Source organism: Pan paniscus, chromosome 1 (genome assembly GCF_029289425.2).
Source record: "Pan paniscus chromosome 1, NHGRI_mPanPan1-v2.0_pri, whole genome shotgun sequence".
In the NCBI taxonomy this organism is placed as follows: domain Eukaryota; kingdom Metazoa; phylum Chordata; class Mammalia; order Primates; family Hominidae; genus Pan; species Pan paniscus.
Window position 1 is genome coordinate 183,455,285 of NC_073249.2, and position 17,817 is coordinate 183,473,101.

Here is a 17,817-nt window from a genome sequence, read left to right on the forward strand (position 1 = left end):
ACTTGCACTGTTCCTTGATAGTTTTCCCAAATCTTGCCCTCATCTTTGTAAATACTGTTTGCCGTTTATTACACTGTCATCATATTACCCAATTTGAGTGTGTCATCTATTTCTTCCAAGACCCTGACTGATACAGTGGGAATGTTTGGAGCCAGAAAAAACAATGACAACAAAACCATTTGTTTGAGAATTAGAATGTGTTAGGAGAGTCCATAACCAGAACTGTCTGAGCACATTTACTGCTGCCTATGAACGGTTTAGAGGATGAGGACAGCTGGCATGGGATTAAGGTAACCTTGTCCAGAAAGATTTCATTCATTTAGAAAAAATTTATTGAAGGCCTACTATCATGCACCAAGCACTACTCTAGGTGCTGGGGGAAAAGGACAAATAAATCATGGTCCTTTCCCTCAAGGAGCTCACAATCTAGTAGCAGGGGACAGACATGTAAACAGTTAGGGTCCTTTCCCTCAAGGAGCTCACAATCTAGTAGCAGGGGACAGATATGTAAACAGTTAGTTGCATAAAGCATCACAGTGCTGTAGTAGATGTCTGAGCTAGAGATAAGAACTTTGGAATGGTCAACATATAGTAAAGGCAGAGAATAGATGGGATTGGAGACTCTGTTAAGAAATGGAATCTTGAAGGACTGTAATAATTGGAAGAAATGCTAGAAGAGGAGAGTAAGAAGGAATAATTACAACAGTAGCTCGGATATATGAATCATTTACTATGTCCTAGGGACTGTGCTTTACTTAGATTATCTCAATCCTCGTCACAACTCTGTGGGGTGCTGTTATTATCCCTGTTTTACAGATGAAAAAACTAAGGCTCAAAGACATTAAGTTATGTGCCCAAGGTTGCACAGCTAGTAAATGTGAAGGACAGGAATTGAATCCAGCTCTGATTCTAGATCTAGTTTATTCTCTTAACTACTAGTACACTCAGCTGGGCGCAGTGGCTCATGCCTGTAATCCTAACACTTTGGGAGGCCAAGGTGGGTGGATCACCCGAGGTTAGGAGTTCAAGACCAGCCTGGGCAACATGGCAAAACCCTGTCTCTACTAAAAATATGAAAATTAGCTGGGGCTGTGCGCAGTGGGTCACACCTGTAATCCCAGCACTTTGGGAGGCAGAGGCAGGTGGATCACGAGATCAGGATATCGAGACCATCCTGGCCAACGTGGTGAAAACCGGTCTCTACTAAAAATACAAAAAAATTAGGCGTGGTGGCAGACGCCTGTACTCCCAGCTACTTGGGAGGCTGAGGCAGAATGGCTTGAACCCGGGAGGCAGAGGTTGCAGTGAGCCGAGATCGTGCCACTGCAGTCCAGTCTGGCGACAGAGCAAGGCTCCGTCTAAAAAAAAAAAAAAAAAAAAAAATTAGCTGTGTGTGGTGGTGTGTGCCTGTAATCCCAGCTACTAGGGAGGCCGAGGCACAAGAATCGCTTGAACCTGGAGGTGGAGGTTGCAGTGAGCTGAGATCGCGCCATTGCACTGCAGCCTGGGTGACAGAGCGAGACCCTGTCTCAAACAAATTAAAAAAACCTACTAATATACTCAAAGAGGCAGGACCAAGGTAGGAAAGAATTTAAAGGAGAAGTGAGTAGTCAGCCTTGACAAATCTTACAGCGAGATCAAAGGAACTGATGATTAACGAGATCCTATTGGATCTTGGAATTAGAAGATTTGAGGTGCACTTTGCCTGGGCAGTTTCACTAGCAAAGTGTAGTAGGGGAACTAATTGAAGTAGTCTCAAGAGTAAATGGGAAGTGTGGGGAAGTGGAGGCTTGTTTTCAAGGCGTTTGACATCAAAGAGGAGAGAGAAAGTAAAGGAGGAGCTTAGTGAAATGAGCCTGCCTGTGGAGAAAGGGTCCTGGTTTTATGTCGGCAGCAGTAGAGTAAGATCAGTGCTATGAAGCCTAATTGTGAGGGCAGACAGAGGGGGATGGAGGTGAGGTCTGGGGTGCTTGTGTTGTGGGGGTAGGGTAGGGAAGTTCACAGAGAAGTCTCGAGAGTTTAGCTCTGTCCAGGGAACTGGGAGTGAGGAGCCTGTCCTCAAGGCTGCTGCCAATAGCTTAGTGGTAGGTAGGAATGGTTGGCAATGTGGGTGGTACAGCAGGACCCTGACTCAGCCATGGGTGGGCACACAGACAGGGGCATGGTCCCCAGGCAAGAAGGCTGCAATCTTCGGTAGTCCATCTGGGCCTGGGAGGAACACAGGGGCAAAGGAGTCCTCTCTGAGGACTTGGGGAGGATTTCAAGGAGGCTGGGTTCCACTTCTTCACAGGTATCTGAGACTGTGGCCTTGGGCTGGGAGAGATGAGGACAGGCGCTGGATTAAAGCAGATCCTGTGGGAGGAGGGGCTGGACTGTATAGGAAGGAGAAGGGCTGGGGTAGTGCTGGGGTAGTGCCTGGGGATGGCACACTGGTAGGGCAAGGACCTTGAACAAGTTGTATTGTTGGGGCAAGGATCCAGTACCAGGCAGTGTTGGTGGTGGGCACAGGGGAGGGAAGCACACTCACCGGGCTCAGGGCTGCAGTGTCCCTAAGGTACTGGCCTAGGACCCGGTGCAGGTCTGGAAGTGAGGGCCACAGGGCATGCCTCAGTCTCCTGGGGGAGAAGGAAGAGAAGCAGACTGAGCCATGGCAGTGAATTGGCAGGGAGGAGGACAGCAGTTGGGGTGGGGGAGCAGTGAGGCCGGGGAGTAAGGCTTGGAGATATAAGAGCATGGTCAAGGCAATAAAGTTGGGCAGGGGAGTAGAGTAAGAAGAAAACCTCAGGTAGGGGAGGGAAGTCAGTGGTGGGCAGGTTCAACAAAGGGTGCTGCAGTTTCCTCAAACACTCCAATGTTTGTTCTGTCTGGAACACTGGATTCATTCCCTCACCTCATTGTAGGCCTCTGTTCAAATGTCATCCCTGACTACCTTGCCTGAAACACAGTAGTCCCTCTTTATCTGCAGGGGATATGTTTCAAGACTCCCAGCAGATGTTTTTTCTATACGTACATACCTACAATAAAGTTTATAAATTAGGCACAGTAAGAGATTAATAATGACTACTAATAAAATAGAACAATTAGAACAATATGCCAACATCACTACTCTTGTACTTTGGGGCCATTATTAACTAAAATGAGGGTTACTTGAACACAGCTCTGCAATACCTCAACGAGTCAATCTGATAAGCAAGATGGCTGCTAAGTGACTCTGGGGCAGGGAGCATATACAGCGTGGAGATGCTGGACAAAGGGATGATTTACATCCCGGGTGGGACAGAGAGGCATGGCAAGTGATTTCATCGTGCTACTTACAATTTAAAATACATGAATTGTTTATTTCTGGAATTTTCCATGTAATTTTTTTCGGACCTTAATTGACTGCGTGTAACTGAAACCACAAAAAGTGAAACTGTGGATAAGAGGGGACCACTGTAGTGCTGCTTCCTTTCCCCATGACAGGCTATCTCCTGCTGTACTTCATTTTTCCTTATAGTATTTGACTTGTTGTACATTTATTACATTGTTATGTATATTTCTTTTTGTCTGTCTCACCCCACTAGAACATATGGTCCCCGAGAAAAGAGAGTTTGTCTATTTATTCACTCCTGTATTTCTAGGGTGTAGAATAGTGTCTGACCCATAGTAGGTGCTCAGTAAATTAGCTGAATGAATGAATGAAGAAAACCAGTGGAGCTTATTAGTAAGTTACTGGAGAGGGTAGTCTATCTGGGAAGAATATGGATTAAGATGTATTGGAGGGGCCTCAATTTTTTTGTTGTTTTGTTTTGTTTTGTTTTTGAGATGGAGTCTCGCTCTGTGGCCCAGGCTGGAGTGCAGTGGCACGGTCTTGGCTCACTGCAAGCTCCGCCTCTCAGGTTCACACCATTCTCCTGCCTCAGCCTCCTGAGTAGCTGGGACTACAGGCGCCCACCACCATGCCTGGCTAATTTTTTTTGTATTTTTAGTAGAGATGGGGTTTCACTGTGTTAGCCAGGATAGTCTTGATCTCCTGACCTTGTGATCTGCCCACCTCGGCCTCCCAAAGTGCTGGGATTACAGGTGTGAGCCACCGCACCCGGCCAGAACCTGGATTCTTTAGCCTCATATTTCCATGTGGAGGGACGTCAGTAGAACATTTCAGGCCGCTTCAGTGACCTCACTCATATCTCTCCAGGGGAGAAGGTGTGACTTACCTGGTAAATTGGGGAAAAGGAACTGAGTATGCCTGGCTCAGCAGACCACCTCCTCCTACTTCTCCAACTTTTTTGTTGGATCTGGCTACCTGCATGGAGGCTACCTTTCAGTCTGCTCATACGTATGGGCAGATTAAAAGTTCAAAGGTATGTTCAGAGGGAGATGGTAGCCCACGAGAGTGGCACCTGAACCAGCCCAGGACCATCAGAAGACACCATCTGGAGGAGCTGACTTCTGAGCTAAGTCTTAAAGAAGCAGCAGATGAAGGACGGAGGTGGGATGCATTCTACCCTTCATGTTTATAGCCTCCAATGGCATTTCTCCTCAGCCTTCGTCTTCCCACATAAATGAGTCACTCATTAATAACATTTATTTAAGGGCCCGCTTTTTGGCAGGCCCTGTGCTAAGGATTTAAAGATGACCAAGTAAGGTATAATAGGGAAGATATATAAAGAAATAAACACAGTAAAACACTACTGGTACTGTATTGGAGCACAGAGCAGCGGCCAAAAGGGGGAGGGTCAGGAAAGGTTTCTTAAGAGTTGGTGAAGAAAGTTATTTACAGATGAATGGGTTTAGTGAGACAGGGAGGCTATTTCAGGCAGAGCGGACGTTATGTGCAAAGGCACTGAGAAGTAAAACCTGACTTGTGGAGAAAACCAGTTTGGAAAGGCTGATGCACAGGGTAGAACAGGCTGAAGTGCTTGCTGGCAGGGGCCGATTTTGCAGAGCCTCGCTTGTCATCATAGGGAGCCTGGACTATATCCTGGGAGCTATTGAAAGGATTTAAGGAGGGAAGTGATAGGTTCATGTGCGCATTTTAGAAAGATTATTCTGGTGGCTGTGTGAGGCTAGATCGGAGGGGCAAGAGGTTCTGTTTCAGTGAGTCAGGTCGTGTCTGTAGGGCTAGAGAAAGGGGGCCATTGTTTGGACTAGGTTTAGGAGGTGGGACCTGACGGCAGATTGGATGGGGGTGGAGTGGGCAGTTTGGCTGAAGGGTGGACGTTGGCCTAGTCGCCGAGGTGAGCAGCAGGAGGCGGGGCTGTTCGAGGTGGGCGGTATAGTGGGCGTGTTAGAGTGTAAGGAGCCGCGGCGAGTCCCAGAGGTGACGTGCAGGAAGTGGCGAAGCCGTAGGTGCGCACGGGCGGTGGCCGGAGATCTGGGGTCACAAAGCGAACCAAGAATGCCTGTTTACAGGCCTTCGGCTCCACCTGGTCCACCGCCAGTCTCCTGCCTGGCGGGGACGGTACCTGTAGTGTGCAGGAAACTGCCACCTCAGCAGCAGCAGGCCCAGGACGGCGCTGAGGCCCAGCACTAGATGCAGAGCGGTCACCAAGGAGATCCAGGCTAGGAGACAAAAAGGGTCAGACTTCGGCCCACCCGGGCCGGAGCCCCGCCCTCATCCCGCCAGCCCCTGCTCTGGCCCCGCCCCTCGCCGCCCCTCGCCGCCCCTGGGCACTGCGGGCACCTGCGCAGCCGTCGGCCCGCAAGGTCAGGGCCCCGCCCCTCTCCGCGCCCCGCGCCCCGCCCCTCTCCGCGCCCCGCGCCTTGCCCCTCTCCGAGCCCCGCCCCACTCGCACCCGGCGCCCAGTCCCTGGCGCAGGCGCTGTGCGGCTTTGGTGCGGCCGGGGCTTGCCTCACCGGTCTCGGTGGCGGTCTCCACCCTAGCTGGGTCCGACCACGAGCTCCAGGGACCTTGATAGGTGGGGCCGTTGAGCCTGGCGCGCAGCTGTAAACGGTAGCGAGATCGCGGGCGCAGCTCCAGGGTCCCTCCTCGGGCCCCGAGAGGCGGCTCCAGCACCTGAGCAAAGAAGCGTGCGGTGGCCCGGCGTCGGGGCTTCGATAGCCCAGCGTCTGTTTGACCCAAATCCTGCAGCTCCGAATCCCCAGGCGGTCGGAGATTCCCACAAAGAGCCCCACCGGCAGAAAACACGCTTGCCGGCAACAGGATAGAGCGCCCTAACCGAGAGCCTCTCCCTAACGGGATCACGCTCTGCCCGAGAGAAACGCGCCAGGCCCACCTCCTGAGACACAGACCTCACCTCAGAGAGCTACGTATCCTAACACCAACACCCAGGTACACCCTCGGCAGGGATCCCGGTACACGCACACCCTACCGGGTGTTCTCACAACTCCAGGTCGGGCGATGGACACCCCCAGAAACAGATATATTCAGAGCCACACAGACCATGCCACAAATAATACTCATGCTGCAGAGGATGCCAGATTTGCGTTAGGCGCTGGGGTACAAGCATCATGTGTACAAGCAGGAAGGCAGCAAACATTTATGAACTGTGTGATACTCCAAACATTGGGTTAGGCACTGGGGAGAAAGCAATAAAACACCGTCTCTTACATATCTAATGAGAAAGACATCCAAACAGGTAAATAATCACAACAATTAATTAGTGCAAGGCACCACGGAAGTCCAGAGAAGCATTTAATGCTTGGTTTTGTGCCACAGAGTAGTTTAGTGTGCTGAAAGCATGGATGACGCGGCTGGATGGTCACAGATGAGTCTAAGGCAATCCTGGTAGGAATTTGAGGACTATTAGTACGTTATTGCCATCAACTTAGTTGATGAGTAAGGGGAAGGGATAAGGGAAGAGCAAGAAGAGTCAAGGGTGCTTCTAGGCTTGGGTACTGGGTAAGTAGCGATGCCATTGTCAGAGACAGGAAACAGAAGAGAAGTAAGTTGGAGGAAGATATACTTTAGGGTTCCATTTTATAGAGTTCAACAACAGTCCAAATGAATCAATGGTAATGTCAGGATGGTGATTACCTTTGGTGGCGGTGGATGTGTCGGAGCATTGGGAGCTTCTGAGGTGCTGGAAATAATTTATATCTTGATCCTGGTTATGGTTATGTGGATGTATACACAAGTACAGACTATATATGTAAAATTTGTACACTTTGTTGTATGTAAGTTTTATCACAATAAAAAAGTAAAGCTTCAGGAGGAAGAGGAGTTCCATTCTGGATAGACTGAGTCTGAAATGTCCAGGGGGAGGAAGTTTTGGTAGAACCATAAGATGTTGTACATAGTTGTATATATGTGTGGCAAATGAGAATAAAAGTAGACAAACTAATATTTAAGTAATGTATATTGAGCACCTTCCTTATGCCAGGCAGTATGCTAGGTATTTAGATATAGTATTTAATCTTTACTATAACTCCATAAGGTAGATAGCTTCATCCTCATTTCACCAATGAGGAAACAGACTTCAAACATTTTGGTAATTTGCCTCTGGTTTGTAAATTCCTTTCCATATGGGAGTTAGAATGGTAAAATTGCGATTGTTAATGTATGGACATTGAAACCATGGAGTTAAAGCACTCACCTGGGGAGAACATATTTATTTTATCAGAGGAGAAAAGAGCCTAGGATGAGACTCTAGGAAGCACAGCATTTTGTGGAAGGCTGGAAAGGAGGAGCCAGGAGAGGAGAGTGAGAAAGTTCAGTCAGAGAGGTAGGAGGAAAATCGGGGAAGACTGATATCCCAAAGACAAAGGGAAGAGAAATGTTAAGTAGGAGTAGCCAGAAATATCAGATGCCCAAGAGAGACTAAGATACCAGTTGAATCTGATAAACATAGATACACTAGCAGAGACTGGATACATAGACACTTTCACTCCTGCTAACAGGCATGGCCAACCCCAGGGATCCCCTGCGTAGTGAGGTCTGTGGGCATTTGTTGCTTGACCATACCTTCCAGTCCTGATGGCCTTCTCCTGTGTATCGGAGTTGATAGCAGGTCTCTTGGGCTGCCCAGGACGATGGGTGCTGCCACTCCAATTCCAGATGCCCACTGGAGATCTCCCTCCAGTGCAAGTTTGGGGTGGGGAGGCGCACTACAGGGATGTCAGCAGGGAGCAGCTTAAGTCCTTCTGTGCACAAGGCATCGTGCCACCAGAGCCATCGGTCAGAAGGGTCAGAGTTGGGGATCCTGGGCACAGGGTCAGATTCAGTGGGGGTGGGAACTATGTGGGAAGAATGAGGAAGAAAGTTCTTACCAGCCTGGTGGATCCAGAAAGGGGAGCCCAGGTAGCTGTGAACAGCACCCGGGGCTGTGGTCACCTCCACAAGGATGTGAATAATGCTGTCATTTCGTGACTTGAAGTGGCAGCGAGAGAACTGTGGGGTCTGTAGTCCTGGATTTGTTTTCTCTTCCTCTTCGCAGTTCTCCCAGATGGGGTACCTAAGACCCAGCCCCACAGAGTCATTGAATCAGGCCTGCCCCAGAGACTAATCCCAAGGCTTCCCATCCCACAAGAACGATGGCCTGCAGGGATTATCATTTAACTCCTTCCTTCCAGGGGTCTCCAGAGCTTTCCCTCTGTCTTTATGCCATGATGTTTTCTTTTTGTTTTTTCCTTTGTTCATTTGTTCGTTTGTTTTTGCTATTTTGCCATGATGTTTTCTGAAGTCAGCTTTGGTGTCTGGCCTCTTCCCTTTGAGGAAAGACCTGGCATGGTATGTGAAAACAACATGGGTTTTCACCAAGAGTTCAGGTCTTGGCTTACCTTTTTGTAACTTTGGGCAAATTACTTGGTTTATCCCTGCTCCAGTTTCCTTCTATTTGTAAAATGGGTTAATGATACCAACCTCACAGGATTGTTTCAAAGATTAAAGAACCCTCATCTTTCTGGAGAAAAATATCCTCTATTTTTAACGTGTTCTCATACGTCATTCCTCCTACTCTCCCCTATGTGTTATTTTGCTATTAGATTATGACAATAGTCTCCTAACTGGCTTTTCTGCTTCTGTTTTTGCCACTACCTTCAAGTTGTTCTCCACACAGCTACCAGAATTTGTTTCCAAAAATGTTGATGTGATAATGTCCAGAATATAATGTCACAAACTATTGATTTTGATCTTTACCACTGCTATGTTAGATGAAGCCACTATTATTCCTTGCTTGGATTAAGGCAAATTTCTGACTGGTGATTCTGCTTCTACTCTTATTTATTTATTCACAGAGAAACATATCTTTTAAAAATGTAAGTCAAATTGTCATTGTTTACTGCTTAAAATCCTTCAGTGGCTCTTCATCCCACTTGGAATAAAACCCAAACTCCTTACCAGGCCTACGGGACTCTGTGATTTGGTTTCTCCTTGCCTTGCCATTCTCATCTCTTATGATTCTCATGCCAGTTTATCACCCTTCATCCGCACAGGCCTTCTTTCTGTGCCATAGATATGCCAAATGTGCTATCTTTGCACTTTGCCTTTGCCCTGGATTGCTCTGACTGTAGGTCTTCATGTGACTCATTCCTTCTTGCCATTTAGATCTCGGCTTATCTGTCACCTCCCTGGTGAGGCTTTTCCTGGCCACTCTGTCTAAATTAGCAACACCCACCCCCCACCCACCACACGCCCCCCTTTAGTCTCTATTATAACTTTGTTCCTTTATTTCTTTACTTACTTTTCTCCCCCTCCTTTTCCCCTCCCCTCTACTAATGTAAGCCCCAACAATGCTGGAACCCTTTCCACTTTATTTATTTTTAAAAATGTTTTGAGACAGTCTTGCTTTGTTGCCCAGGCTGGAGTGCAATGGTACGATCTCAGCTCACTGCAGCCTCTGCCTCTTGGGTCCAAGCGATTCTCTTGCCTCAGCCTCCTGAGTAGCTGGGATTACAGGCACCCACCACCACACCTGGCTAATTTCTGTATTTTTAGTAGAGATGGGGTTTCGCCATGTTGGCCAGGCTGGTCTCGAACTCCTGACCTCAAGTGATCTGCTCACCTTGGCCTCCCAAAGTGCTGGGATTACAGGTGTGAGCCACCGAGCCTGGCCCCTTTTCCATTTTATTTGTTGCACTATTTATCCCCAGTACCTTGCAAAAAGTCACTCTCAATAATTCTTTATTGAACAATTGAATCATGTCTCCCTCTTGATTATAACCCGTAAGTGGCTCACCGTCACTAAAATGGGTATGTTTACCCATTTAATCAACAAATAATTGATTCTATGTGCCAATTGGTACTGTGCCAGGCCCTATGAGTGCATAGAGGAATAAGGTTCAAAGAGCTCTAATTTCAGTGGGAAAGACAGAAAAACAAACATGATATTTTTCTGTGATGTGCATAGACTGGCTTGGGAGCATTCAAAGGGGAGCATCCAACCCAGACTGGGAGGGTCAGGGAATGCTTCCTGGATACGGCGATGTTTAGACTGAGTTTTGGACTAAAAATAGGATAGGCAAAAGGGACAAACAGGCATCCCAGGCACATGGTTGTGCATAGATAAGAGAGTGTGGTGCTTTGGGGGAAATTCTAAGTGGTGCAGATGGTTTTCGCATAAAGGGCCTGGTGGTAAGTGGTAAATGTGAGACTGCAGACCATGTCATGGATGGCCTTATGGCCTTTCTGGGGAGCTTGAACTTGAATTACTACTAACCTTGTGGTAGTTATGTAGACATTTAAGGATTTTAAGCAGGGAAGTGCCATAGCTACCTTTGTACTTTAGGAAGATCGTTCTAACTACAGTCTGTAGAAAGGATTTGTGAGGGCCGACTAGAAGCAGAGAAATCCATTATGACATTCTTGTAGTTTTTCATGTGCAAAGTGATGAGGATGTGAAAATAGGGTAGCAGCAGTGAGAGAGAGGGAAAGAGATGATTGAAGAGATATTGAAAAGGTAAAAATGACAAGACTATTTCTGGTTAGGCCTGGAGGGTATAGGAATGGGAGAAGTCCAGGATGATTTCTATTTTTCAGTCCAGGAAAACTGAATTCATGGTAGGATCGGAGACAATAAAGAAAAAGCAAGTTTTTTTTTTCCTTTTTTTTTGAGAAGGAGTCTTCTCTCTGTTGCCCAGGCTGGAGTGCAGGGGCACGATTTCAGCTCACTGCAACCTCCGCTTCCCGGGTTCAAGCATTTCTCCTGCCTCAGCCTCCCAAGAAGCTGGGACTACAGGCGCGTGCCACCACACCCGACTAATTTTTGTATTTTTAGTAATGATGAGGTTTCACCATGTTGGCCAGGCTGGTTTCCAACTGCTGACCTCAGGTGATCCACCCACCTCGGCCTCCCAAAGTGCTGGGATTACAGGTGTGAGCCACTGTGCCCAGCAGGAAAAGCAAGTTTTGATAGAGGAAATGATGACTTCAGTTTTGCTACCCTTTAGTCCACTCAGGCATCTCAATCCTATGGATATGTATGCAGTTATTAAAAAGAATGAGTTACATCTTTTTGTAATGATCTCTGAGACATGTTTTTAAGCAAAAAGGTGAGTCAACAAACTATATATGTAATGTAATCCAATTTATATTTAAAAATTAAATATTAGGCTGGGTGTGGTGGCTCATACCTGTAATCCCAGCACTTTGGGAGGCTGAGGTGGGTGGATCACTTGAGGTCAAGAGTTCGAGACCAGCCTGGCTAACATGATGAAACCTCGTCTCTACTAAAAATACAAAAAATTAGCTGGGCATGGTGTCGCACATCTATAATCCCAGCTACTCGGGGGGCTGAGGCAGGAGAATCGATTGAACCCTGGAGGTGGAGGTTGCAGTGAGCTGAGATCACACCACTGCACTCCAGCCTGGGCAACAGAGCAAGACTCCATCTCAAAAAAAAAACATATTACATATTAGGCTGGGCGTGGTAGGGGGGCTGAGATGGGAGGATTGCTTGAGCTCAGGAGTTTGAGACCAGTCTGGGCAACATAGGGAGACCTTGTCTCTACTTAAAAAAAAAAGAAAGAAAGAAAGAAAGAAAGAAAATGCCTGTAGTCCTAGCTAATCAGGAGGCTCAGGTGGGAGGATCGTTTGAGCCTGGGAGGTCGAGGCTGCAGTGAGCCATAATCATGCCACTGCACTCCAGCCTGGACAACAGAGCAAGACCCTATCTCAAAAATAATAAAATTTAAATGTTGTATAGAGATGTATGTAAATACATAGAAAAAAACTGGAAGAATACATTTAAATAGTTAATAGTGTTCAACAATTTTTTACTGGGAACCTACTATTGGTAGGTGAGAATATATTGGTGAATAAAAACCCATTGATCTTGCCCTCATGGATCATATGTGGTCAAGATCAGCCTTTCTCAACTGGAGTTCTGAGAGATTTGTTTTTTTTGAGACAAAGTCGATCTGTTGCCCAGGCTGGAGTGCAGTGGTGCAATCATAGCTCACTGTAACCTCAAACTCCTAGGCTCATGCCATCCTCCCACCTTAGCCTCCCAAGTAGCGAGGAATACAGGTGCCACCATGCCTGGCTAATTAAAGAAATTTTGTAGAGACGAAGTCTCACTATGTTGTCTAGGCTGGTCTCAAACTCCTGGCCTCAAGTGATCTTCTCACCTTAGTCTCCCAAAGTGCTGGGATTACAGGTGTGAGCCACTGGGCCTGGCCAGATTTTTATTATCAACCAAATAATCATATAAACTATAAATATGAAAGTATGACTATGATAAGTACTTAAGAAGGAGAGGTACGGCCAGGCATGGTGGCTCACGCCTGTAATCCCAGCACTTTGGGAGGCCAAGGTGGGTGGATCACGAGGTCAGATCGAGACTATCCTGGCTAACACTTACAGTGAAACCCCATCTCTACTAAAAATACAAAAAATTAGCCAGGCGTGGTGGCGGGCACCTGTAGTCCCAGCTACTTGGGAGGCTGAGGCAGGAGAATGGCATGAATCCGGGAGGCGGGGCTTGCAGTGAGCCGAGATGGCACCACTGCCCTCCAGCCTGGGCAACAGAGTGAGACTCTGTCTCAAAAAGAAAAAAAAAAAAAAAGAAGAAGAAGCGGTACATGGTACAACAAGAATGTATAATAGTGCTATTGGACTTAATAAAGAAGGCCAGGGGAGGGTCCCTAAGAAAGTGACGCTTGAGTTGAGATTTGGAGGATAAGTAGAAGTTAAGTAAAGGCAGTAGGGCTGGGTAAACAGCAGTGTAAAGACCTAGAAGCAGAAGGGAATATGCCAGATATGAGGGGACCACAGAAGCCCTGTGCTGGAGCATGGGGATCAAAGGGCAGCATAGCACAAGATGAAGCTGAAGAAGTAGGTAGGGGCTGAGTCTCAGAACTTTTCAAGTCCATGGTAGAGGTTTTTTTGTTTATCCTAAGACTAGTGGGAAGCTATTGAAGATTTTTAAGCAGGGAGTGTTACATTCATTTTTGCACTTTTAAAAGGTCCCTTCAGGCTAGGTGCGGTGGCTCACACCTGTAATCCCAGCACTTTGGGAGGCCAAGGCAGGTGGATCACCTGAGGTCAGGAGTTCGAGACCAGCCTGACCAACATGGTGAAGCCCCCTCTCTACTAAATACAAAAATAATTAATGGGGTATGGTGGCACATGCCTGTAATCCCAGCTCCTTGGGAGGCTGAGGCAGGAGAATCCCTTGATCCCAGGAGGTGGAGGTTGCAGTGAGCCAAGATTGCACTATTGCATTCCAGCCTGGGCAACAGAGCCAGACTGTCTCAAAACAAAACAAAATGAAAAGATCCCTTCAGCACCTATGTGAAGAATTACTTGGAAGACTCAGGGTGATCAGTTACTATGTCTTTTCAGTAGCCCAAGAGAGAATTAATGATGGGTTGTAGTAGGATAATGGCAGTGATAGACAAGTGGGCAGATTCTAGAGATAGTTAATAGGTAAAATCAATACAACTTGGTTATAGATTTAGATATGGAGAGGATGAAGAATCAATGAGGTGCTTGGTGGAAGTCTTTGAAGGCCAGGCTAAATTTTTTATGGCTTTGATAATGAGAATTTGCAGTACATGTTTGAGTAAGGGGAGACTATGCAAAGTTAGAGCTTTACAAAGGTCATGCACAGTTTGAGCTTAACAAAGATCACTCTGTTAGCAGCATGGGGAATACATTGGAGGTGAATTAGACTGTAGGATGTTGCAATGGTCCCAGTGACATGATTAAGGCTAAACTAAACCAAAGCATTCCCAATGGGAACAGAGAGGGGTTGAGAAGATAAAATATCGATTGGAGGATGACAGAATAGATAAGAGAGCATTGAAAGCTGTATGGTTTGGAGACAAAGGAAGGAGAGTGAAGAGGACCAAGAACACTCTCTTCTTTTTTTCTGCAAGATTGTGGCTCACTCCCATGACACCAACCTCAATCAGCAGTTCAGCTCTCACCTGTCTCTGGGGCAGCACCGTGCCCTGCTGTGGTAGAAGAAGCCTTGGGAGCTAGCATGGTCCTGTTGCTGCCATTGACAGGTAACATTCTTCAGGTCCAAGGTAAAGCATTGCAGTCCAATTGCCACTAAAGTCAAAGAAGTAAGTCCCATCAGGGCCCGTGTGCCCCTACTGTATAGGGTGTTCAGATTTCAGATAATTTCTACACATATAACTTAGAACATTGACTCCTATTCTCTCCTTTCCCTGAACATAGTTCCTGTCCAATGGCAAGTTCGAGATCATCAGGAAGGACCATGGTTCCCAGAGCTTCAGATCTAGCCCAGGCTTCCCTAGAGATATTCTTTTATCTCCTCCCCATCTCCCTATTCCTTTGTTGACTCACCTGCATCTCCAGGCAGGTCCACAGTCACAGGGAGGGACCAGGATCCCCAGGAGCCACCGAGGGAGATCCCATCAGGTTCGCTGCGCAGCTGCAGCCAGTAGGAGTTGCCAGGCTGGAGTCCTGAGATGAGGCAGCTTCCACCCTCTGCTGTCAGAGCTGAAGCCTTGGGAGGAAAATCCCAGCTTCACAATCTAGGCCTGCCTGTCAGCTGAGAGAGCCTCCAACCCTTATATTTGCACAGCATCCCTGTGGAGAGGAGCTCAGCTCCTTGCTGGATAGATATGCACACAGACCAGGGGCCAAGTTGGTGGGTTTCAGGTGGTGTTCAGGGTTTTGTTGCGAAATCTCCATTAATTTGGAGGCCTGAAAGCCTTTGCTTTTGTCAGTGGGAATGACCCAAAGTAGGAAGCCCCTAAGTAGGCGTGGCTCATATCTGAGCCTATACTAACTCTCCAAGGACGAACCTAGGTCTGGAATCCCCAAAGTATGGTCTGTCCTTTCCTGGGGCAAGATTGAAGGTAGGAGATAAGAGGTGGGGCAGAAGAAGGTCAGCATACTTCTCTACTTGGGGAGGTCTGCTTTGGTCCATCTTGCCAGGGCATTGTGGGCTGAGCACATGGAGACTGGTCCAGAGCAGAGGCTGAGTGAGGCCTCTGCAGAGCAGGGCAGCAGGTTTCTGTGGCGATCAGCTGTATGACCGTGGGACCAGTGGAGTTCTTGGGATCTCTGGGGCCATAGCGGAGTTCGTACCTCAGGAAATCACTGATTTCTGGAGCTGGCTCCTCCCAGCTGATCTGAAGTTCCCCTGGCTGGCTCCCACCCATGGCCTTGATGATACTGGGGGGAGCCGGCAGGCCTGAGGGCAAGACAGGGCACATCAGAACTCTGAGTACCACAGTCTATGGCTCGGCCTCTGGACTGCAGAGAGGGGTGCTGGGGGCTGAATTGGGGCAGCTTCTGGATTCAAAAATTGTAGGCTGTCATTCTCCTGGAGGGCAGGCTAGGGAGGCTCCTGATTCTGTTCTTCTCTCATGAGAACAGTGACTTCATTGCAGTATGATGGCTTGCTAGACTCAGTGCTTCTTGTAAGCAGGGATCCCTTTTTCTCTCCATATCCCCATCACCTAGCCCAGTGTCTGGCACACAGTAGGTATTCTGTAACTCTTGAATGGATGAATAAATGATTTGTTGATGATGGGAGGACCAGGGTGTGAATGATCTGTTGGGATTTCTAGCTCTAGATGCCAAGGCTGGGAGGAATGACAAGGGAGTCTTGGGGTGCCTCAGGGGGTCTGGTAATAGGGGTATCCGTGCTGAGCTGGAAGGGCACAGGCAAGTCTGATTCCGGGAGCTGGACTGGGGGCAGCAAGTGGAGGGGGCAGGGTGACAGGAGGATGGCTCTTACCTACACTGTCCACAAAGAGGACTCGCTGAGTCCGAGTCTGGTTTAGGAACACATTCTTCACCCAGAGGTGCAGCGGAAAGAAGAGACGCACTTCCTCCTGGTCTGGAAACTGGCACACGTATCGGGTTCCAAAGTGGGGCATGCTCTGGGAACTCAGGGGGCAAGCACGGGGCTTCTCCCTGTTGGCATAGAAGAGGTCCCTCCTACACAGCCACCATGCGGAGCCCTGAGGACCCAGACCTGGGCCCATGCCCAACTTCTGTCTCTAGTACTGCCATTTTTCTTCTCACTGCCTGGGATAGGTGGGATTAGGGGTTATGTAGGGCTGGAGCTGGGGCCCACATACATCCAAAGCACATCTGTTCAAAAAGTAGGTACTTAGGGCTTGTATTCAGAGTGGTCCTCGGACAGGCAGGAAAGCTGCTGGAGTGGGACTCAGCTAAGTGCAGGGACAGATACATGGGGAGTGGGGCACAGTCCAGCACCTACCGCGGGTAGGCATACAGCAGCTGGTATGTCCCACTGGGCGCTGCCTCTTCCTCATCCCAGAAGCAAGTGAGGTCCTCAAATGTTCGGGAGAAACACTTCAGGGGCTCTGAGTCTGATGCCAGCAAGGAGACATCTAAGGAACAGCTGGTGAGTTGGCCCTAGGTCCTCCCAGGCATGTTTATGTGGAAGGGGAGGGGACCAGCAGGAGAGCCTCTTACTCTACCTCCCCTCCCAGGGCCCTGCATCACCTCCCAGGGCTCCCTCTTCCTGGGCATAGGTGATCTCCACCCTCTGTGCACCTCACCTTGGCTGCTGACTTGGGCCAGGTTTTGAGGGGCCAGGAGGAGGCAGGAGGTGACCATGAAGAGGGCCCAGGAGGGCATCTTCTCCACCACTGTGTGCCTGCCTTAGCCCATCCTCCCTTCAGGAAGCCGGGCCCCAATCCCCTCCCAGGCCAGCCCCTCAGGTTCCTGTCAGATACAGCCCCACGTCCTGTCCCTGTCCCTGCCCCTCTGGGGCCCATCCAGACCACACTGGGGCCAGGGGCCAGGGGAGGGGGAGTGGGCAGGAGGGAAGGAGGAATTTGAAAGAGAGGACATAGGCCTTTTGGTGGGAGGGAGATGGGGGTTGTATATTTGACCGTGTACCAAAAGGCAAGTCAGCCTCTGTATCTGTGCTAACGATTATAGAATGGTATAATAGCATCAGAATAGCAACTTTTACTGAGCACTTACTATGCTGCCGTGTGTTAAGCACTTTATATCCATTCACTTAGACAATCCTCACAATAGTCTTGTTATTTCCATTATAGAGATGAGGAAACGGAGATACAGAGAAGTTAAAGATTTGCCCAAGATTACATACTAAGACATAAAGCTCAGGAAGTCAACCTTCAGAACCCACCTGCATAACAACCATGCTGTGCTATGCTCTTGGGAGGCTAATCTGCTGAGAAATAACTCTCTGCCCCACAACCATGCCAAATGGTGGGTATTTCCACTTTAATAGTTCTGTGACTTTGCGCATGAATAAACACATTCTCCCTGGAACTGGAAATGCCCTCTCCATTATGGGTGGCCTCCACGGCTGCCTCTGATCCCTTGCTACTCAAAATGTGGTCTGTAGACCAGGAGCAACAGCATTAGGTGGGCACTTATTAGAAATGCAGAATCTTAGGCCCCGCCCCAGGCCTATTAAAGTTGAACCTGCATTTTGCCAAAATCCCCAG

At 48.3% G+C, this 17,817-nt stretch overlaps 1 protein-coding gene across 1 annotated transcript; it reads right to left on the minus strand.

Annotated features, from left to right (window-relative positions):
• Nucleotides 1–309: 309 nt before the first annotated feature.
• MPL (MPL proto-oncogene, thrombopoietin receptor) lies at nucleotides 310–16,972 on the minus strand. The gene is made up of 11 exons (XM_055094429.2): nucleotides 16,894–16,972; nucleotides 16,590–16,722; nucleotides 16,101–16,279; nucleotides 15,253–15,551; nucleotides 14,696–14,858; nucleotides 14,311–14,437; nucleotides 7,907–8,396; nucleotides 5,839–5,998; nucleotides 5,448–5,544; nucleotides 2,528–2,615; nucleotides 310–2,313 (listed from the first exon to the last, which is right to left on the minus strand). Exons 1-11 carry the CDS (start codon nucleotides 16,970–16,972, stop codon nucleotides 2,059–2,061), a joined length of 2,070 nt encoding a protein of 689 aa, XP_054950404.1. The 3' UTR covers nucleotides 310–2,058.
• Nucleotides 16,973–17,817: the final 845 nt, after the last annotated feature.